Source organism: Danio aesculapii, chromosome 18 (genome assembly GCF_903798145.1).
Source record: "Danio aesculapii chromosome 18, fDanAes4.1, whole genome shotgun sequence".
In the NCBI taxonomy this organism is placed as follows: Eukaryota; Metazoa; Chordata; class Actinopteri; order Cypriniformes; family Danionidae; genus Danio; species Danio aesculapii.
This window is the reverse complement of record NC_079452.1, coordinates 32,899,774-32,918,405: the sequence shown is the minus strand read 5'-3', so window position 1 is coordinate 32,918,405 and position 18,632 is coordinate 32,899,774. Positions and strand designations below refer to the sequence as shown.

At 38.2% G+C, this 18,632-nt stretch overlaps 1 protein-coding gene and 2 long non-coding RNA genes across 3 annotated transcripts in view; 1 reads left to right on the top strand and 2 right to left on the bottom strand.

Annotated features, from left to right (window-relative positions):
• Positions 1-70: 70 nt before the first annotated feature.
• The window catches only part of ddx11 (DEAD/H (Asp-Glu-Ala-Asp/His) box helicase 11), a 29,712-nt gene continuing 11,150 nt past the window's right edge, over positions 71-18,632 (top strand). The window contains exons 1-17 of the mRNA XM_056478541.1: positions 71-451; positions 1,094-1,306; positions 1,753-1,839; positions 2,429-2,565; positions 2,643-2,694; positions 2,782-2,889; positions 5,616-5,703; positions 5,807-6,015; positions 8,067-8,219; positions 9,095-9,141; positions 12,115-12,194; positions 12,278-12,319; positions 12,412-12,479; positions 12,639-12,677; positions 12,761-12,887; positions 15,044-15,172; positions 18,432-18,544. Of these exons, the coding sequence (XP_056334516.1) occupies positions 323-451; positions 1,094-1,306; positions 1,753-1,839; positions 2,429-2,565; positions 2,643-2,694; positions 2,782-2,889; positions 5,616-5,703; positions 5,807-6,015; positions 8,067-8,219; positions 9,095-9,141; positions 12,115-12,194; positions 12,278-12,319; positions 12,412-12,479; positions 12,639-12,677; positions 12,761-12,887; positions 15,044-15,172; positions 18,432-18,544 (1,821 nt within the window). The 5' untranslated portion in view covers positions 71-322. The remainder of the gene's footprint in view (positions 452-1,093; positions 1,307-1,752; positions 1,840-2,428; positions 2,566-2,642; positions 2,695-2,781; positions 2,890-5,615; positions 5,704-5,806; positions 6,016-8,066; positions 8,220-9,094; positions 9,142-12,114; positions 12,195-12,277; positions 12,320-12,411; positions 12,480-12,638; positions 12,678-12,760; positions 12,888-15,043; positions 15,173-18,431; positions 18,545-18,632) is intronic.
• Positions 2,785-6,507, bottom strand: LOC130245775 (uncharacterized). Its single transcript, XR_008839360.1, has 3 exons — positions 5,795-6,507; positions 5,619-5,674; positions 2,785-2,874 (listed from the first exon to the last, which is right to left on the bottom strand). It is a non-coding gene; the product is annotated as an uncharacterized LOC130245775 (long non-coding RNA).
• LOC130245774 (uncharacterized) lies at positions 9,681-18,605 on the bottom strand. Its single transcript, XR_008839359.1, has 3 exons — positions 18,418-18,605; positions 12,137-12,268; positions 9,681-10,559 (listed from the first exon to the last, which is right to left on the bottom strand). It is a non-coding gene; the product is annotated as an uncharacterized LOC130245774 (long non-coding RNA).

The window sequence follows — 18,632 nt, the reverse complement described above, 5'->3', positions numbered from 1 at the left end:
TGACGATCGTCCCTATCCTCTAAGAAGTTTTCCCTCGTTTTCATTGGCTGAAGCAGAAGACTGGCGCGTTTGTTCGAGGAAGTTTACGCTGTCAGAACGTGTTTTGGTGTATTTGTGTAACTCAGTTACGTGTTATTTCTGTTTGCCCTTTGCGACTTCATTGGAATTATACGGTAGATTTTGATAATAGCTGAAGTCATATTTCGATGATACAGTGAGGAGTTTATTGTCGGCGTGAAAAGCGCTCATATGCAGTGTTGATTTTCGTGTTGTTCGGCCTCTAACGTTATTCAGGAATCTAACCCAATACCAGATTTATAAAATGGAGAACAAAAGTGGCCGGTTTCCCTTCCCCTTCCAGGCGTATCCCATCCAGGAAAGCTTCATGGAGGCACTTTACACCGCCCTGGATCAGCGGAAAGTCGGTATATTCGAGAGTCCCACAGGCACGGTGAGTCTCCACAACAAGACTTTAAGGTTTCAGTTACCGTCAGCTAAAGCACTGCAGGTTAATTTAGTTACAAATTGACTAATCGTTTTTATTATACTTAGATTGTTGAACATTGTTTGTATTACAAGTTTTCTACTCGTCTATATCTACATATATCATTAAATATGCGCTAATATGCATACATTTTTAGCCCAAACATCAGAATATTTGATCAAGTCAGGTTAAAAGTTCATGTTTCTTTTTTAACATTTCAGTTAATTTTGGGTAAAGGTTTAAAGGGAATCTTAGCAACAAGAAAAAAAGTATATAATCAAATTAAACAAATTATATTTGTATACAGAATAAAACTACAATGTGATGTAACATTATGTCAGTGCTGATGAAGTGGAGATGTATACTCAGTGCATTAAAAAAACAACACATTTTGAGAGAACAGCCTTTAAAAATGTTTTTTTTTTTTAATTAAAATTTATAAACATAACTTGAAAACATAAAATGCAACAAAGCAAACACCTTAAAGTGTATTCTGGATGTTTTTTTTAACATGTAAATCTGTCCATTGGATGAAAAAACAGTTTCACCTGCAGTCTCTCTCCTAAGATGGCAGTAGATGTTTGATCTGCATTGTGTTTGATTCTGCAGGGAAAGTCTCTGAGCCTCATCTGTGGAGCTTTGACGTGGCTGAGAGACTACGAGGAGCAGAGGAAACAGGAGGCTGCTAGACTTCTGGAAGGACAGAAGAAGGACAGTGATGTTGTGAACAAGAAAAACAGCAATGGCAGACCATCAGAGCCAGACTGGGTGTCAGAGTTTGTGCAAAAGAAAGCAGAGAGGGATATGGTGAACAAGTTAAAGGTATCAGAACTATCAAACTGGGCTCACTGGCAGCTAATAAGATACTGCTATCCACCTGTCAAATTGTGACATGGTTTCCAGACCCAAGCCGCTACTCACTTGAATTGAGAAAATATTTGTTTATGACCACTTTCAGTCATATCACACATTAAAGTAAATTTCTGGTGTATACATGGTGTCTCTTGCTGCATCACAGACATTAATATTTCAACAATATATAAAAAATATATCACTTTCTGGCCATATGATAATAGGCATGGACATATGTTCGTTCATTCATTTTCCTTTAGCTTAGTCTCTTATTGATTAGAGATGAGAGGAATGAACTGCCAACCATTTCAGCATATGTTTTATGCAACGGCTGCTATTTAAATTTTAAGGAAAGGACCCATTGCAAGATAATGATCAGGTATGAAAAAACTAAATTTTTTGTCAATTTCATTCAGGATGACGAGCTGAAACGGAAGAAGCGAGAGGAGAGACTGGAAATGATCCGACACAATGCTCAGCTCAGATATGCCATGAAGAGAAAAGTAAGTCCAGTGCAACAATCTCTGATTTTTCTCCTGAATTCTGAGTTTGCATGTCACACTTTGACCTTTTGCTCTGTAAAAAAAAGTAATTGTAAGAAAAAAGGTCAGCAAGAAAAATGTCATAAATGGTCCTGTTTTCGTTCTGTGGTGGTAATAAGCATTCATTAAAGTTACCTTGGGGGTTTGCTCATAAGTGAGGGAAGGATGGAACGGGAGATTGACAGGCGGATTGGTGCAGCGGCAGCAGTAATCCTCTGAGGAGGAGCTCGTAATAGAGCCGCTGCTCCTTCACATCGAGAGAAGTCAGCTGGATTGGCTCGGATGCCTCCTGGATGGCTACCTAGGGAGGTGTTCCAGGCATGCCTCATTAGGAGGAGGCCTCGGGGAAGACCCAGGACATGATGGAGGGACTATGTCTCTTGGCTGGCCTGGGAATGCCTCGGGATCCCCCCGGAGGAGCTGGAGGAAGTGTCTGGGGAGAGGGAAGTCTGGGATTCTCTCCTGAGACGGCTGACCCTGACCCTGCCCCAGAAAAGCAGATGAAATTGAATGAATAAATGAATAAAATTATGTTTTGTACCTTTAATAGGCTGATGAAGATGACGAAGCAGTGAAATTACTGCAGCTCAGCAGAGAGGGGGCGGAGTCAGAGACTCACAGCCCAGAGGAGGAGGGGCTTATTGTAGCAGAGTATGAGAGTGATGATGAAGCCACGCCCAAGAGCAGGTATTCCTCATGTTTATGAATGACTGCATGAGTGTGACTTTTTCCAGTCTTCAGTTCTTATTCAGTTTCATCTGCAGACTCTGTGATGATGATGATGACGATGATCTGGAGGAGGAGCATGTCACTAAGGTGCATGTTTAAACCTTTCACTCTGCATTGGTCGATAAGGTGTTCGTGCATGTTTAACATTTATTTATTTATTTTTTTAATCTTAAGATATATTACTGTAGCCGCACTCACTCTCAGCTGGCTCAGTTTGTGCATGAGGTCCAGAAGAGTCCATATGGAGCTGCGGTTCGCTTGGTTAACCTGGGCTCCAGACAGGTAAACATACATATGCAATAGTAAAATAAAGACAGTTTTGTAATAAAAAAAAAAAACTATTTATGTTTACAGTGTCACCTGATCTTTCATAAATCATTATAATATGATCATTTTCACAATTATTATAGCAGTAACTCTTATTATAAATCCTGAAATACTTTTATGCTAAGGTTTTCTGCTATATATTGTTTTTAAGATTTTTTCATCAAAGGTCAAAGATCAAGAAAGGTTGAAATACAAATCTTCTGTAACATTATAAATGTAATTTGTTACTTGTGATCATATGAATCTGTCTTGAATAAACAGTAGCGTATAATTATTAACTGTAATAACTGTATTTAATATGCTATTAGACAATTACATAATTACACTTTTAAATTAGAGGAAAACCTTTGAATAGTCATACAATGAAACATAAACAGCATTTAATTGGACAGAAAAATATTGTCAAATATTATTACATTTTAAAATAACTGCTTTCTATTGAAAAATATATTTAAAATGTAATTTAATGCAGGGATTTCAAAGCTGAATTTTTATTGTCCAGTGTAACTTTCAGAAATCATTCTAATATGATATTCTTAGGCCCAATCCCAGTTCTACCCCTTAAGAAACCCCCCTGCTCTCCCCCCACTGAGCATCATGGATGGCATTGTGGCAGCAGTGGAGTCATTCAGGTACCTGGGCACCACCATCTTGCAAAACCTGAAGTGGGACATTCGCATTGACTCCATTGTCAAAAAAGCTCAACAAAGACTGTACTTCCTTCGTCAGCTGAGGAAGTTCAACCTCCCAAAGTAGCTGCTGAAACAGTTCTACACCTCCATCATTGAACCATTCCTCTGCACTTCAATAACTAGCTAGTTTAGCTCAGCTACCTAATCTGACCTTCGAAGACTACGTCAAGTAGTTCAGACTGCTGAGCGAATCATTGGTACAACCATCCCTACTCTCCAAGAAATATACATATCCAGAGCAAGCAGGAGGGCAGCCAAAATCACTCTGGACCCCTCACACCCAGCACACTGCCTATTTGAACTTTTACCTTCTGGTCGACGCTACAGAGCACTGCGCACCAGAACAACCTGACACCGAAACAGTTTCTTCCCTCAGGCAATCCATCTCATGAACACTTAATGATAGTTATTGTGAAACAAACATCACTACTTGCTATACACTTTTATACACACATACACTTATTTAACAACACGCTTTACATGCTAATTTGCACATAACAGCTGCACATATAGGCCCAATCCTAATTCTACCTTTTAGCCCTTCCCCTTACCTCTACCCTTCGTTTTGTGCGTTCCTGCGAAAGGCTGGGGTTTCCCAATACTCTTTAGCTTGAAGGTGTAGAGCTAAGGGGAAGGGACCCCTCTGAACGAAGATTTTTCAGGACCACACTCAAAACTCAGGGGCAAGAAAATTTCCCAGAATACACCAGCGACAACGGCAGGATTGCTGCACCCGGAAGTAAGGAGATCCACAAATTAGTGTTTTTTTTTGTCATTATTACATATTTTTACAACAAACAAGCACGTTTTAATAATGCTTTTATAAAAAAAACGCTAAAATAAAAACAGCTAAATTTCACTATCTATAATCCCTAATAATAAGTCCTGTACAGCAGTCCACGATATTGTGACACTCGATGACACTTGAATACCCTGTCAGAAAAGTCTAGTGGCTGGGAATGAGCTTTTTACAGTGTCTGCTATAATGTTAATGTTGTTTTTGTGTGTGTTTACATAGATGAATATGGCCACGTTGTAAATGCACAGTATAGTTACGATCTTATTCCCACATTATATCAGTATGATAACAATATACGCCTTCAGTGATTTCCTGAAGATAAATACCAAAAAATAAAGCAACTGGAATAACTACAGCAGTCGCGATCGTCTGATCTCATATGAAGCAAGAGATTGCGATGACATATGATGACGTGTGCAGGTGCTGTAGTGCTGTCCCATTTCTTAGGGGTAAATTTTGAAGCCCTTCCCCTTCACACTCGTTTTTAAGGGCCATGGGGAAGGGGTAGGGGTACAAAAATAGAATTGGGATTGGGCCATAACGTATATTGTAATATACCTGTACATACACTTGTAATTTGTATATTTGCATTCACTACTTACTTCTACTTTTAAAATATATTTATTATCTGTTTTTACCTGTCTCTGTAATTCTGTTTCACTGTAGAAGCTCTGTCACGAAAACTAATTCCTTGTATGTGTGAACATACCTGGCAATAAAGCTCTTTCTGATTCTGATTCTAATAACTCCTGTATAACAGTCCCACAACATACTTTCACATCTGACACTTGAATACCCTGTCAGAAAAGTGCATATAATGTTAATGTTGTTTTTGTTTGTTTAGATGAATATGGCCACTGTGTAAATGCACAGTACAGTTACAATCTTATTGCCACATTACATCAGTATGATAACATAATATCGCTGACTTCAGTGATTTCCTATTTTAAATACCAAAAAATGAAGCAACTGGAATAACTGCAGCAGTCCTGTTCGTCAATCTCAAGATTGCGATGACATGTGCAGGTGTTATAGTGCTGTCCCAAGCCCTTTCTCTTCACACTCTGTTTCAACGGGAAGTGTAAGGGGTAAAAATAGAACTGAGATTGGGCCTAAGTTGTTACCACAAAGTTATGCTGAAGTTTCACAATATTTTTCATTTTTAATAATAATTTCTTGTCATTTTTCAGAACCTGTGTATCAATCCAGAGGTCGTCCGGCTGGGAAATGTCCAAATGATGAATGAGCGCTGTTTGGAAATGCAGAAAAACAAACACGGTCAGAAACATCAACACACAATCTCTGCCAGTTCAAATGTAGTGCTGTGGCCTGTTCAAATCTGCTATTCATTCAGAGTAACACTTCTGACCTCCATTTGCAGAGAAAAGACAAAAGGAGTCAGACTCCGAGTCCAAGCGCAGTCGTGGTATGCCCAAAGCAACGTGTGTCTTTTCTGGGTTTGAGAATCTGATGGCGATGAAGGATGAGGTGCTGGTGAAGGTTCGAGACGTGGAGCAGCTCATACAACTTGGCCGTGAAACACACACCTGTCCTTATTACAGCACACGCATGTCCATTCCTGCGGCTCAGGTACACACACACACACACACAAACACACGCATATACACACACACCTGTTCTTATTCCAGCACACACATTTTCATTTCTGGATGTTCCTCTTCTTTATATTATTTGTCAGTTTAAAACCACCTAATGTGGATTTTTACACTCTGGATCTATGTCTGGGTGGCACGGTGGCTCAGTGGTTAGCACTGTCGCCTCACAACAAGAACATTTCTGGTTCAAGTCCTGGCTGGATCTGTTGGCATTTCAGTGTGGAGTTTGCATGTTCTCCCCTTGTTGGCGTGGGTTTCCTCCGGGTGCTCCGGTTTCCCCCACAGTCCAAACACATGCGCTATAGGTGAATTGAATAAACTAATTTGGCCGTCGTGAATGAGTGCTTGTGTGAATGTGAGAATGTGTGGGTGGTTCACAAGACTGGGTTGTGGCTGGAAGGGCATCTGCTATGTAAAACATATGCTGGAATGTTTGGCGGTTCATTATGCTGTGGCGACCTCTGAAATAGAGACTAAGCTGAAGGAAAATGAATGAATGGATCTGCGTTTCATTTGGGAGACTGCTGCTGTCCTCCAGAGGGCGCATTTTCAGCCACGGTCGTATACACGGATGCTGCTTTCAAGACTGAAATGAAATATGGTGTGTTTTCAGCCAAGGCAATCCAGAGTGCTGAAATATAACTGGGTAAACGGGCAGTGACAATACAGACAAAGTAGAATATTATAATAAGAAAATATCAGTTTGCAACACCAAGCAGCAAAACGAGCTGTTTTTAACGTCTAAAAAAGAATGGAAGTGAATGAGACCAGAAGTCTCGAGCCAAAATGATTCAAATGGCTGCGCCCACTCGTACGCAGAGAATAAGGTGAATACTTTTAAATGGGGAAAAGTGTAAGAGTCAATATGGTGAATGAAGCCCTGCCTTCTAGTACATGAGCCAATCAGCGATCACTATATGGCGAAAAAAGGCCGCTTTCTAGTTCATGAGCCAATCAGCGATCACTATATGGCGAAAAAAGGCCGCTTTCTAGTACATGAGCCAATCAGCGATCACTATAGAATGACAACTCTCCAGGGGAGGGGCTTGGACTAGACGTGAGTTTCTGCAGATTTTGTGTAATACGAACATTTATAAATGAAACTAAATAGACAGTTGTTGTATAATTTTATTGGTTATTGATAATATGTTATCTAATCGTAATCTTGGCAAGTAGTTTTGGAGAATTTGATGTTTCAGAATGCCCGAGCATACTACCCGAGAGGCGTTTTAAAGATGGCCGCCGAGTGAAATGACTTTCCTTAAAGAGACTTTGTTTACACATTCACATGGATGACGCGATGGCAGCCATATTGCCCCAGACCGCACACCAGCTGATTGGTGGAGGGGAGACAGAGTGATGCAGCCAATTATGATATGGGGATGATTAGGAGGCCATGATGGACAGAGGCCAGTGGGCAAATTAGCCAGGATGCCGAAGTTAAAGCCATACTCATTCTAGGATTTTTGACAGAGTCAGGACCTTGGTTTAATGTCTCATCCAAAAGACAGAAATACTCACCCCCATGTTGTTTCATCATCAAAACTAATTAAGATATTTTAGATTAAATTTGAGAGCTCCCTCATTCTCCCTAGACAGCAAATTAAAAAACCAATGTCAAAACATTCCACACGTGACTTCAGTGATTCAACTGTAATCATAGGAAGCTCCATGAATGCTTTCACTGAGCAGTATAGAGTCCCCATCAATATACTGGGGTGTTAGGACCCACACAGACTGCAGGTTAAGCACCCCCTGCTGGTCTTACTAACACCAATTCCGACTGCAACCTAGCTTCACATGTGGCCTCCCATCCAGGTACTGCTTAGCTTCAGTGGGTGACATTGTGAGAGTTGCAGAGAGTTGAAGTGACGACGAACGAAGTGGACAAAAGTAGACGAGCTCAAAACATTTCAGACCTCCTTTACATGATACAATATTTAGCATTGTTTACCTGTTGTTGGATTGACAAAAATGCATCTCAGTAGCAGGTGTAAACAGTCTCACACACTCTGTGCTTTTCAGGTGGTGGTGTTGCCGTATCAGTCGCTGCTTCATGCTTCCACACGCAAAGCATCAGGCATCAAACTGAAGGATCAGATCGTGATTATAGATGAAGCTCATAATCTAATGGACACAATCTCAGCCATACACAGTGCAGAAATCAGCGGAGGACAGGTACACACACACACACACATATACTACAAACACACTTAAACATACAAACACATACACACACATGCAAACACACACATACAATCACACACACACAAATGCAATCACACATAAACATAGACATACACACATCACACACACACACAAACACACTAATATACACACGTTCATACACATACAAACACACATGCATGCTCACACACATACTGTACAAACACATGAACAGAGCCATACACACATCACACATACACATACAAACTCACATACACATACAAACACACAAATATACACACATTCATACACATACAGACACACACGCACGCTCACACACATACTGTACAAACACACACACACAAATACAGTCACACATGAACAGAGCCATACACACATCACACATACAAACTCACACACACACACCACACATACAAACACACAAATATACACACGTTCATACACATACAAACACACACATACACACACGCAGGCTCACACACATACTGTACAAACACACACACACACACACACACACACACACACACACACACACAAATAGTCACACATGAACACAGCCATACATGCATCACACATACAAACTCACACACACACACACACACACACACACACACACACACCACACATAAAAACACTCAAATATACACGTTCATACACACACACATACACACACGAACGCTCACACACATACTGTACAAACACACACACACACAAATACAGTCACACATGAACAGAGCCATACACACATCACACATACACATACAAACACACATCATGCATGCATATACAAACACACATCTATAAACACACATACACACAGCAGATCTAGTGCACTAGTGTAGTAATGGTCATTTGTTGTGTTTCAGCTCTGCAGGGCTCATTCACAGCTCTCTCAGTACTGTGAGCGCTACAGGTAAAGTTACAGCACATCACACATATTTCATACTCGTACAGTTATTAATTTAGTGTAAAATTATCCAATAAAATGAAGGATTTTGAAAAGTCTCCTGCTCATCAAAGTGGAATTTATTTGATCAAACATACAATATAATCTGTAATAATTGAAATTAAATGTGGCCCTTCACATGATCCTTCAGAAATAGCCCTATTATTGTTGTTATTATACAATCTTGCTGACAAAAAAGGGAAAAAGACACTTAAAAGTTCATACAAACTAATATTGAACTTTTATTATTAATATTTTGGATAACATTTTATATGAAGATATTTTTTCAGTACTCTTACTTTGTGTTGTTGTGTACTTTGTTTTCAAATATCTACATAATTATTATTTCAGATACGTTATTTTAATATATTAAATTTATACCAAATATTAAGATATAATATATTATTATTATTAACTCATATATATATATATATATATATATATATATATATATATATATATATATATATATATATATATATATATATAAACATGTCTGAGAAATTTCTTAGTTATTTTATGCAATATATATATACATATATAAGGCGTTACGGTGGCGCAGTGGGTAGCACGATCGCCTCACAGCAAGAAGGTCGCTGGTTGGAGCCTCGGCTGGGTCAGTTGGCATTTCTGTGTGGAGTTTGCATGTTCTCCCCGTGTTGGTGTGGGTTTCCTCCAGGTGCTCCGGTTTTCCCCACAGTCCAATGACATGCGGTATAGGTAAATTGAAGAAGCTAAATTGGCCGTAGTGTATGTGTGTAAATGCAAGAGTGTATGGGTGTTTCCCAGTGTTGGGTTGTGGCTGGAAGGGCATCCGCTGCATAAAACATATGCTAGATAAGTTGGCGGAAAAGTCTTTGGCCACCATTAGATTTGTCATTTTAATGTAGTAATTATAATAATATAATTATTTATAATCTAGAATGATAATCTCTCGCTTCTTACATGAACAGTAATGATATTTAGAGATAATTCTACTGATTATGAAATTATCTCATATTTATAGATATTCATGATATTTATAGACAAAAACAGCTAAGGGCAGCACAGTGGTGCAGTGGGTAGCACAATTGCCTCACAGCAAGAAGGTTACTGGTTCGAGCCCCGGCTGGATCATTTGGCATTTCTGTGTGGAGTTTGCATGTTTTCCCCGTGTTGACGTGGGTTTCCCCACCAAGTCCAAAAATGTATGTGTGTGAATGAGTGTGTATGATTGTTTCCCAGCAATAGGTTGCAGCTGGAAGGGCATCCGCTGTGTAAAACATATGCTGGATAAGTTAGCGGTTCATTCCGCTGTGGCGACCCCAGATTAATAAAGGGACTAAGCCGAAGAGTCCACAGAGTCCACACCTTAATATAATATTAAAGAGGCAGTATGGGATTGCCTAGAAAAAAAGCAGGAAAAAAAACAACACAGACATTAGAAATTGAACTTGTGTCTACATAAACTCATACTAGTCTTTTGCTTGCAGGAGTCATTTTATTCTGAAAACAGCGTTTTGTTTTTCCTAATTTTGTGTACATATTTCTTTTCTATCTATTAATAACTTAATGCAGAGACCAGTCTTAAGGTCAATAAAGTTTTGCTAAAACATCAAAAGTAGTTTGCACAGTGTATATACACTCACTGGACACTTTATTAGGCACACCTTACTAGTACCGGGTCGGACCCCCTTTTGCCTTCAGAACTGCCTTAATCCTTCGTGGCACAGATTCAACAAAGTACTGGAAATATTACTCACAGATTTTAGTCCATATTGACATGATAGCATCAGCACAGCACAGTTAGCACAGTTGCTGCAGATTTGTCAGCTGCACATCCATGATGTGAATCTCTGGTTCCACCATATTCCAAAGGTGCTCTATTAGATTGAGCTCTGGTGACTCTGGAGGCCATTTGAGTACAGTGAACTCATTGTCATGTTCAGGAAACCAGTCTGATATAATTCTTGAATCCTGCTGGAAGTAGCCATCAGAAGATGGGTACACTGTGGTCATAAAGGGATGGACATGGTCAGCAACAATACTCAGGTAGGCTGTGGCGTTGACGCGATGCTCAATTGGTACTAATGGACCCAAAGTGTTCCAAGAAAATATCCAACACATTATTACACCACCACCAGCCTGAACCGTTGATATAAGGCAGGATGGATCCATACTTTCATGTTGTTGACGCCATATTCTGACCCTACCATCCGAATGTTGCAGCAGAAATCGAGACTCATCAGACCAGGCAACGTTTTTCTAATCTTCTATTGTCCAATTTTGAGCCTGTGTGAATTGTAGCCCGTTTCCTGTTGTTAGCTGACAGGAGTGGCACCTGGTGTGGTCTTCTGCTTCTGTAGCCCATCCGCCTCAAGGTTGGACGTGTTGTGTGTTCAGAGATACTCTTCTTCATACCTCAGTTGTAACGAGTGGTTTGAGTTACTGTTGCCTTTCTATCAGCTGGAACCAGTCTGGCCATTCTCCTCTGACCTCTGGCATCAACAAGGCATTTGTGCCCACAGAACTGCCGCTCACTGGATATTTTCTTTTTCAGACCATTCTCTGTAAATCCTAGAGATGATTGTGCGTGAAAATCCCAGTAAATCAGCAGTTTCTGAAATACTCAGACCAGCCCGTCTGGCACCAACAAGCATGCCAGGTTCAAAGACCCTGAAATCACCTTTCTTCCCCATTCTGATGCTTGACCATGTCTACATGCCTAAATGCATTGGGTTTCTGTCATGTGATTGGCTGATTAGACATTTGCGTTAACAAGCAGTTGGACAGGTGTACCTAATAAAGTGGCCAGTAAGTGTATATATTTTAGTTACCTTAGTTAATATTATTTTTTTTAGCTTTAGTTGACTATATTTACCCTGGTTAGCATAACAGACATCAGATGACATTAACAATGATGTGATTTAATATAAATCTCAATGTTTGGAATGATTATAGAAGTCGACTGAAGGCCAAAAACCTGATGTACATCAAGCAGATCCTCTTTGTGCTGGAGGGTCTGGTGCGGACACTCGGAGGTCAGCTGAGTGATACACTGGTTTCTCTGAGTATTTTATCTTGATCCATCTGTCTGATTTATTGTGCTCGTTTCCTGTTCAAGGTAAAGTGGGTCAGAATCCAAACACTCAGTCCTGCCAAACAGGTAAACAAATACAACCTGCACAGATAGTTCAGGAAACTTTTCCTCCTTCGTGAACCATTTCTAAAAATGTTCTGAAATGTATTACACAACAGGAAGTGAGCTGCTGACAATCAACGACTTCCTGTTTAAGGCTCAAGTTGATAACATAAACCTATTTAAGGTACTACACCAAGTGCAATAGCATCTGTCTGTCTGTCTGTCTGTCTGTCTATCTATCTATCCATCTATCTATATGCAATGACAACAATCAGAAATGTACATAATTATGATTTATGTTAATTTGGTAGCATTTTAATGTGGTTTTCTCTGTTGGTTGAAGGTTCAGAAATACTTTGAGAAAAGCATGATCAGCCGAAAGGTGATTATAAGAGCACATCAATGATTCCAGTTTTAAAAATCCAAGCAAACACAAACTGATCATCATCTTTGTGCTGTTCGTAGCTGTGTGGATTTGCAGAGAAATATGAAGGCAGTGGAATAAACACACACTCCAGCTCTAAAAACAAAGAAAACCGTCGCACTGAAGGACTCGGACGTTTCCTGCAGACGCTTCAGAGCAAACCTACAGGTACAGCTATCAGAGAAACAGGGTATTTGCGGGCTCTTAAAATGTCTAAAATTTCAAAACAAAATTTTAGGCCATAAAAAAAAGATCTAATTTCTCTGAAATATTGTGTTTTAAGCCTGAAGTCAATTTAAACAGGTCTTAATTTTTCTATGTCCGAGTAAAGCTACCCAGTTGGCCAATACCCAATCACCAACAATACATCTCAGAACGTCTTTCGTTAGATCTAAGTATTGTATTGCAAAGAGATACAATTCATAATAGCTGTTAGACATTTGACAGCCAAGTCTCCTAATTAAATTCCCTAATTAGGGAAAGAAAACTAAAGCAACACATCCCTTTACATGATCTTCTATTAATACAAAAACTATTTACAGAAGTAACTGGGCCATTAGAAAAAATCCTTAGTGTTTAGTCGTGAATAAGTCTAAAACTTAAAAAGTCTTACATTTGACTTATTTGACAAACCTGCAGAAACAACATTTTAACATCGTAATGAGCTGCTATATGCGTGGTTTCACCTATGAGTATGATGATCCAGATGCATATATATATATATATATATATATATATATATATATATATATATATATATATATATATATATATATATATATATATATATATATATATATATATATATATATATATATATATATATATATATATATATATATATTACCCATGACTGTGTTTAAAGTAATAAAATTAAACTCAAAGTGTTTATATACCGTTTTTACATATGCTATTGGTTTAATGATCAGAAATGTAACTTTTACAACATGCAGAAATGAAGAATTAATATTTTGTTAAGAAAAAAAGGCTGTGTTAAGTTTACCCATTACAAGTTTTATAAAAATGTTTAGCATTATGAATATTGTCAAATTCATGAAATGTTACACCTTTGTCATGTTTTGTAATTTCAATAAACAGTCTGGTTTCTATCAAGAGCAAAAATCTGCCTCTAAACATTTAATCACAATAACAATTGATATTGACTGATAATTTTTTTTGGCCATATTGCTCAGCACTACTGTAAAATATAAAAAATATGTGGTAGGGTGAAGAGCATTAAAATACAATGGGGGAAATAAGTATTCAACAGTTTTTCTTAAAATTAAAGGTGCCGTTGACTTGAGATTTTCACTGGATATGGTAACAACCAAAGAAATACATATATGCAAAGAAAACAATGCAATTATGTGTAATAAAATGAAATGACACTGTGGAAAATAACTGAACACATGAAGAGAGGGAGGTGCAGAAAGGCAGTGAAAGCCCAGACAGCAGCTGAAATCTCTCAGTAGTTCTTCAGCAACCTTCTGCCCTTCATCAAATTACTATTAGCCGTTTCAGACCAACTAAATCTACTTTAGCAGGAGGATGAAGATGAAACCAGAGTGGACATTTCAGCAAGACAATGATCCAAAACACAATCAAGGATACTCAAGCTGTAGAATGGCCCAGCCAATCACCTGACTTGAATCCAATAGAAAACACAAAATAAAGCTCAGAGTTGATAGACGAGACCCACAGAACCATCAAGATATTTACATCTTTTGTCCATTTACGTCTGTTGAAGTCTGTGAAAAACTCACACCTGAGCAACAGCTCCTTTAGAAAGATTATTCCCAGGAACAAACATGACGTGTTCAATACTTATTTCCCCCGCTGTACATGTTTACATATGTAAAAATGTGTTTCATTTAGCATTAATGGAAGCTTACTTTATGTAATTTCGTAATTAAGTTATAAAACGTGACTTCTATATACCTATGCAAAAGTCAGTGTTATTTCTTTCAACACTGCAACTTTCAGCTCACACATTTTCTATAGTTCTAAGCTTTTAGGAATTTCTTACTTCTGTTGAACACAAAACAAGATATCCTGAAAAATGTTGGAAATAACAGACATGGACATCTATATTAGGAACAAAACTACCACAGAAGTCAATAGCTGTTTTTCCCCCAAACATTCTTCAAAATATCTTCCTTTATGTTTAAAAGGAAAAAAATTGGATTGGAACTAGTGGAAGATGAGTAAATGATGACAAAATTGTCATTTTTGGTTGAACTATCACTTTATATTTAGGCATATGTTTTTTAATACAGAAAACATGGGTATTCAGAGAATGTAAAATGTTTTTGTTGATGTTGTAGATGTGCCAGAACAGCAGATGGCAGTAGAAGACAAACTAATCATGGCCTCTCCGATGATGCTGGCTGAAAGTTTCCTGTTTGCCCTCACTAATGCCAACAAAGACGGCCGGGTTGTGATACAAAGACAGGGTTGGTAGAGCATTCGGGCTCCTGCATGCAGACACACATTCTCACATAATCTGCTGGTTTAGTCTGATGTAGTGCGTCACAGTTTCCAAACACTATTAGATCCCAAAAGCAAAAAAACAAGTAGTACTAATATATACTCGCAGTGTGCTGCAATACCATAAAAGAATCATGATTGAAATGTTTATATCAATGCCTAATCTCTCGGATGGTGAGACTGTGATTCGTCTTTTATAAATCATTAAAATATTAATGTCTCAGATGCAGCAAGTCCAAAGACTGACACCACGGCTTGTGAAAGATTCACTTAATGTGTGAAATAACTAAACGTTGGTCGTTTTGTTCCAAGTCATGGAATATCAGGGGTTTGTGTTTGTATTTGTTTAGTTCCCATTTATAAGCATATATTTTTTCTTTATCATGTTTTTTTTTATCATGTTTCAATTGTTTGCCTATTGTTATGGTTTATGGAGTTAGATTTGTTTCATAATAGTTAGGCTGTATTTCACTGACATTTTTTGTGTTATTATTATTATTATTACTACAGTAAATATGAGTTCTTTTGTAAAAACACTATATACTGTATAACTGCAGGTTAACTACATTTATATACCTTTTTTACTTTCCCACCTGTCAAATAGCAATCAAATGGGTCACCAGACTTTACCTGTTAAAATACTGTCTGTAATATTGGTCAAAAGTATCCCAAGCTTTGTTTCCATCCATCTATTGTTATGAGTATTTTGGATTAACCTTTAAAAGAAAGCTAAACCCCAAGATGTGGAAACATTTTTAAAAAACGTATGCGCACAACTGAGTAGGATAAACTTTTTGATCTAAAAATATATAATGTGCATAAACCACAATGTAAACACAATTACTGAATACATTCCAGCATGATGGACATAAAAAAGTCATGTGATTTAGTTTTAAAAGATCATGTGATGATAAAAATGGGCACAATGAGACAGTATTTATGGACCGATCACATTGTAAAACATCTGAAATGTTGTTTTGTTCATTCTAAAATTCCTCAGCCAATGTCCATCATCAAAGTGGTTCAGGATTATTATTATTATATTATTTTGTTAAATGTTAAAATGTTAAATGATGTTAAATTGCGAAGATCTAGAGTTTTCGTTGAAGGGTGTGTCCTTGGCGGACTCGCAAACTTTGATGTTTCGCCACAAAACAGGAAGTTTTTATAACTCAGGCAAGCTTTTTCTGATCTGCCTCAAAATTCACGTTTGATAACAGTCGTGACTTGAACATATTTACACACCAATATCCAGTTACAGTTATAGCGCCACCTGCTGGCTACAGCAAATGACATGTTTTACAGTGTAACAAACAGAATCTAAGTTTTGTCAGTGTAGTCCAAAGGCCTTTGGGATGATCTTGATGAAGTTGTGAAGATCTAGAGTGTTCGTCAAAGGGCCAGTCTATGGCGGACTGATAAAGTTCAGTGTTTCTCTATGACGGAGGAGGTACTTATAACTCAGCCACACAATGGCCAACCTGCCTGAAAATGCACAGTTTCAATGAAACTGCTGACAGAAGAAAGTTTGGAAGTCTGGGATTTTCTCAGATTTTTTAATATAGACCGCTTTGAGGCATGCAAACAAAAACAATGGTCCCAACGTGTTTCCTGTTTTACATTTTTAATTTCTACAGCTTCCAAGAAGCTAAAAATGGGCCACGTATTGATAAATAATGTTATGATAGCTGTTTTAACATTAAGTTATGATTGAATTGTCTCTTGTTACACTTATGAAATAGTTTAACAAGCAGGAAATGTTTATGGGCCAATTACATGACCACACTGAAATGGTCTATACTGTATATCAGCTTAAATTATTATTGTCCACTGTTTTCTGTCATCCTAAGGCCACAGGACGGTGGTGAGCCTGGGTGCAAGGTCCCTTTCATCGCTGCTTGCAGCTTTATTAATTATAACCTCCAAAATTGTCTCTCAAAGAGCATCTCACGCCTCCAAAAAAGACCATGCGCTCATTGCATTTCATCTTCTAAGCCATTTACTATATAAGAAAAAAGGCCCACAGTGGCTTCTCCTAGCTACATTTTTCTTTTTGATATTTGCCACCAGTTTATCAGGAAGTGATCATTTTGTTCTCTGTGATTCATAGGATGGTAACGCTGCTTTATTCTCAAATCTTTTATGTGATATTCCAGTGTTATGCATGAGTTTAATTAGCACCTTTGGATGGTAACAGCTACAGTTTTTTGAAAAATAGTTTAGCCCTAAATGCAATGCAATGCAAGTATAAAAAAGTCTCCCAAATGCATCAGAGCAATTCCGAGCAATTCCAATCAAATGTCAATCTCGCCATGAAAAAAATTAAGTTCTCACCAAAATAGTAAAACCCTTCCCAAGTTTTTTGTGTAGGCTTGTATTTTACAGTACTGCAAAAATATGCAAAATTGTCTCTGTTTTCAAACAATTAAATTAGATTTACCAAAGTCACACAAGTGCCAATTTCACATCTGTCACATCCATAATGAAACTTTTCCCTCAAAAATGTAAAATAAAATAAAATCAATAATTCCTGCTCTATAGAGATCCAACTCATATGTTGTTTACTGTAAACTCGCAGACTTTTTTGATCACATCCATAACGCATGTTTATTTTCCTCATTTAAAATATAAAACTGTTTACAGATTGATATTTTTCTGATCCCAATACCACGTGGTTAGTTGTTCTGGAAAATATAAACGGATGTTCAGGGGTGTCCAAACTCGGTCCTGGAGGGCCGGTGTCCTGCAGATTTTAGCTCCAACTTGCCTCAACACACCTGCACGGATGTTTCTAGAAAGCCTAGTAAGTGCTTGATTAGCTAGCCCAGGTGTGTCTGATTGGGGTTGGAACTAAACTTTGCAGGACACCGGCCCTCCAGGACCGAGCTTGGACATGCCTGTTTTAATATAATGTTAACGTATACTTTCTTGTGAGTATATGTTTTGAGTTTTTACTGCAAATTTCACACCCATAATGCTGGAATTGATAATAAATGTATTGAGTATTGACCAGTGTTGCTCAGAGCAGCTTGAAGTTTCTTTTATGCGATATTCCAGTGTTGTGCATAAGTATAATTAGCATCCTTGGATGGAAACACAGCTACAGTTAGACTATTTTTAAAAACGGTTTAGCCCAAAATGCAATGCAAGTATAAAAGTGTGTGCTAAATGCATAATTGTATTGTTTACGTGATAACAAAAGTGTATTAACCTGTGTTCCTGCAGCGTGTGTAGCTCAGAGCAGCCTGAAGTTTCTCCTGCTGAACGCCGCGGTTCACTTCGCTCAGATCCTCCAGGAGTGCAGAGCTGTGATCATCGCTGGAGGAACCATGCAGCCTGTAAGCTAACAAACACACACACATTTAAACACAGTACTGCAGACAGTGACACAGCTGTTTCAGTTACATAACCCTGAAGCAACACACT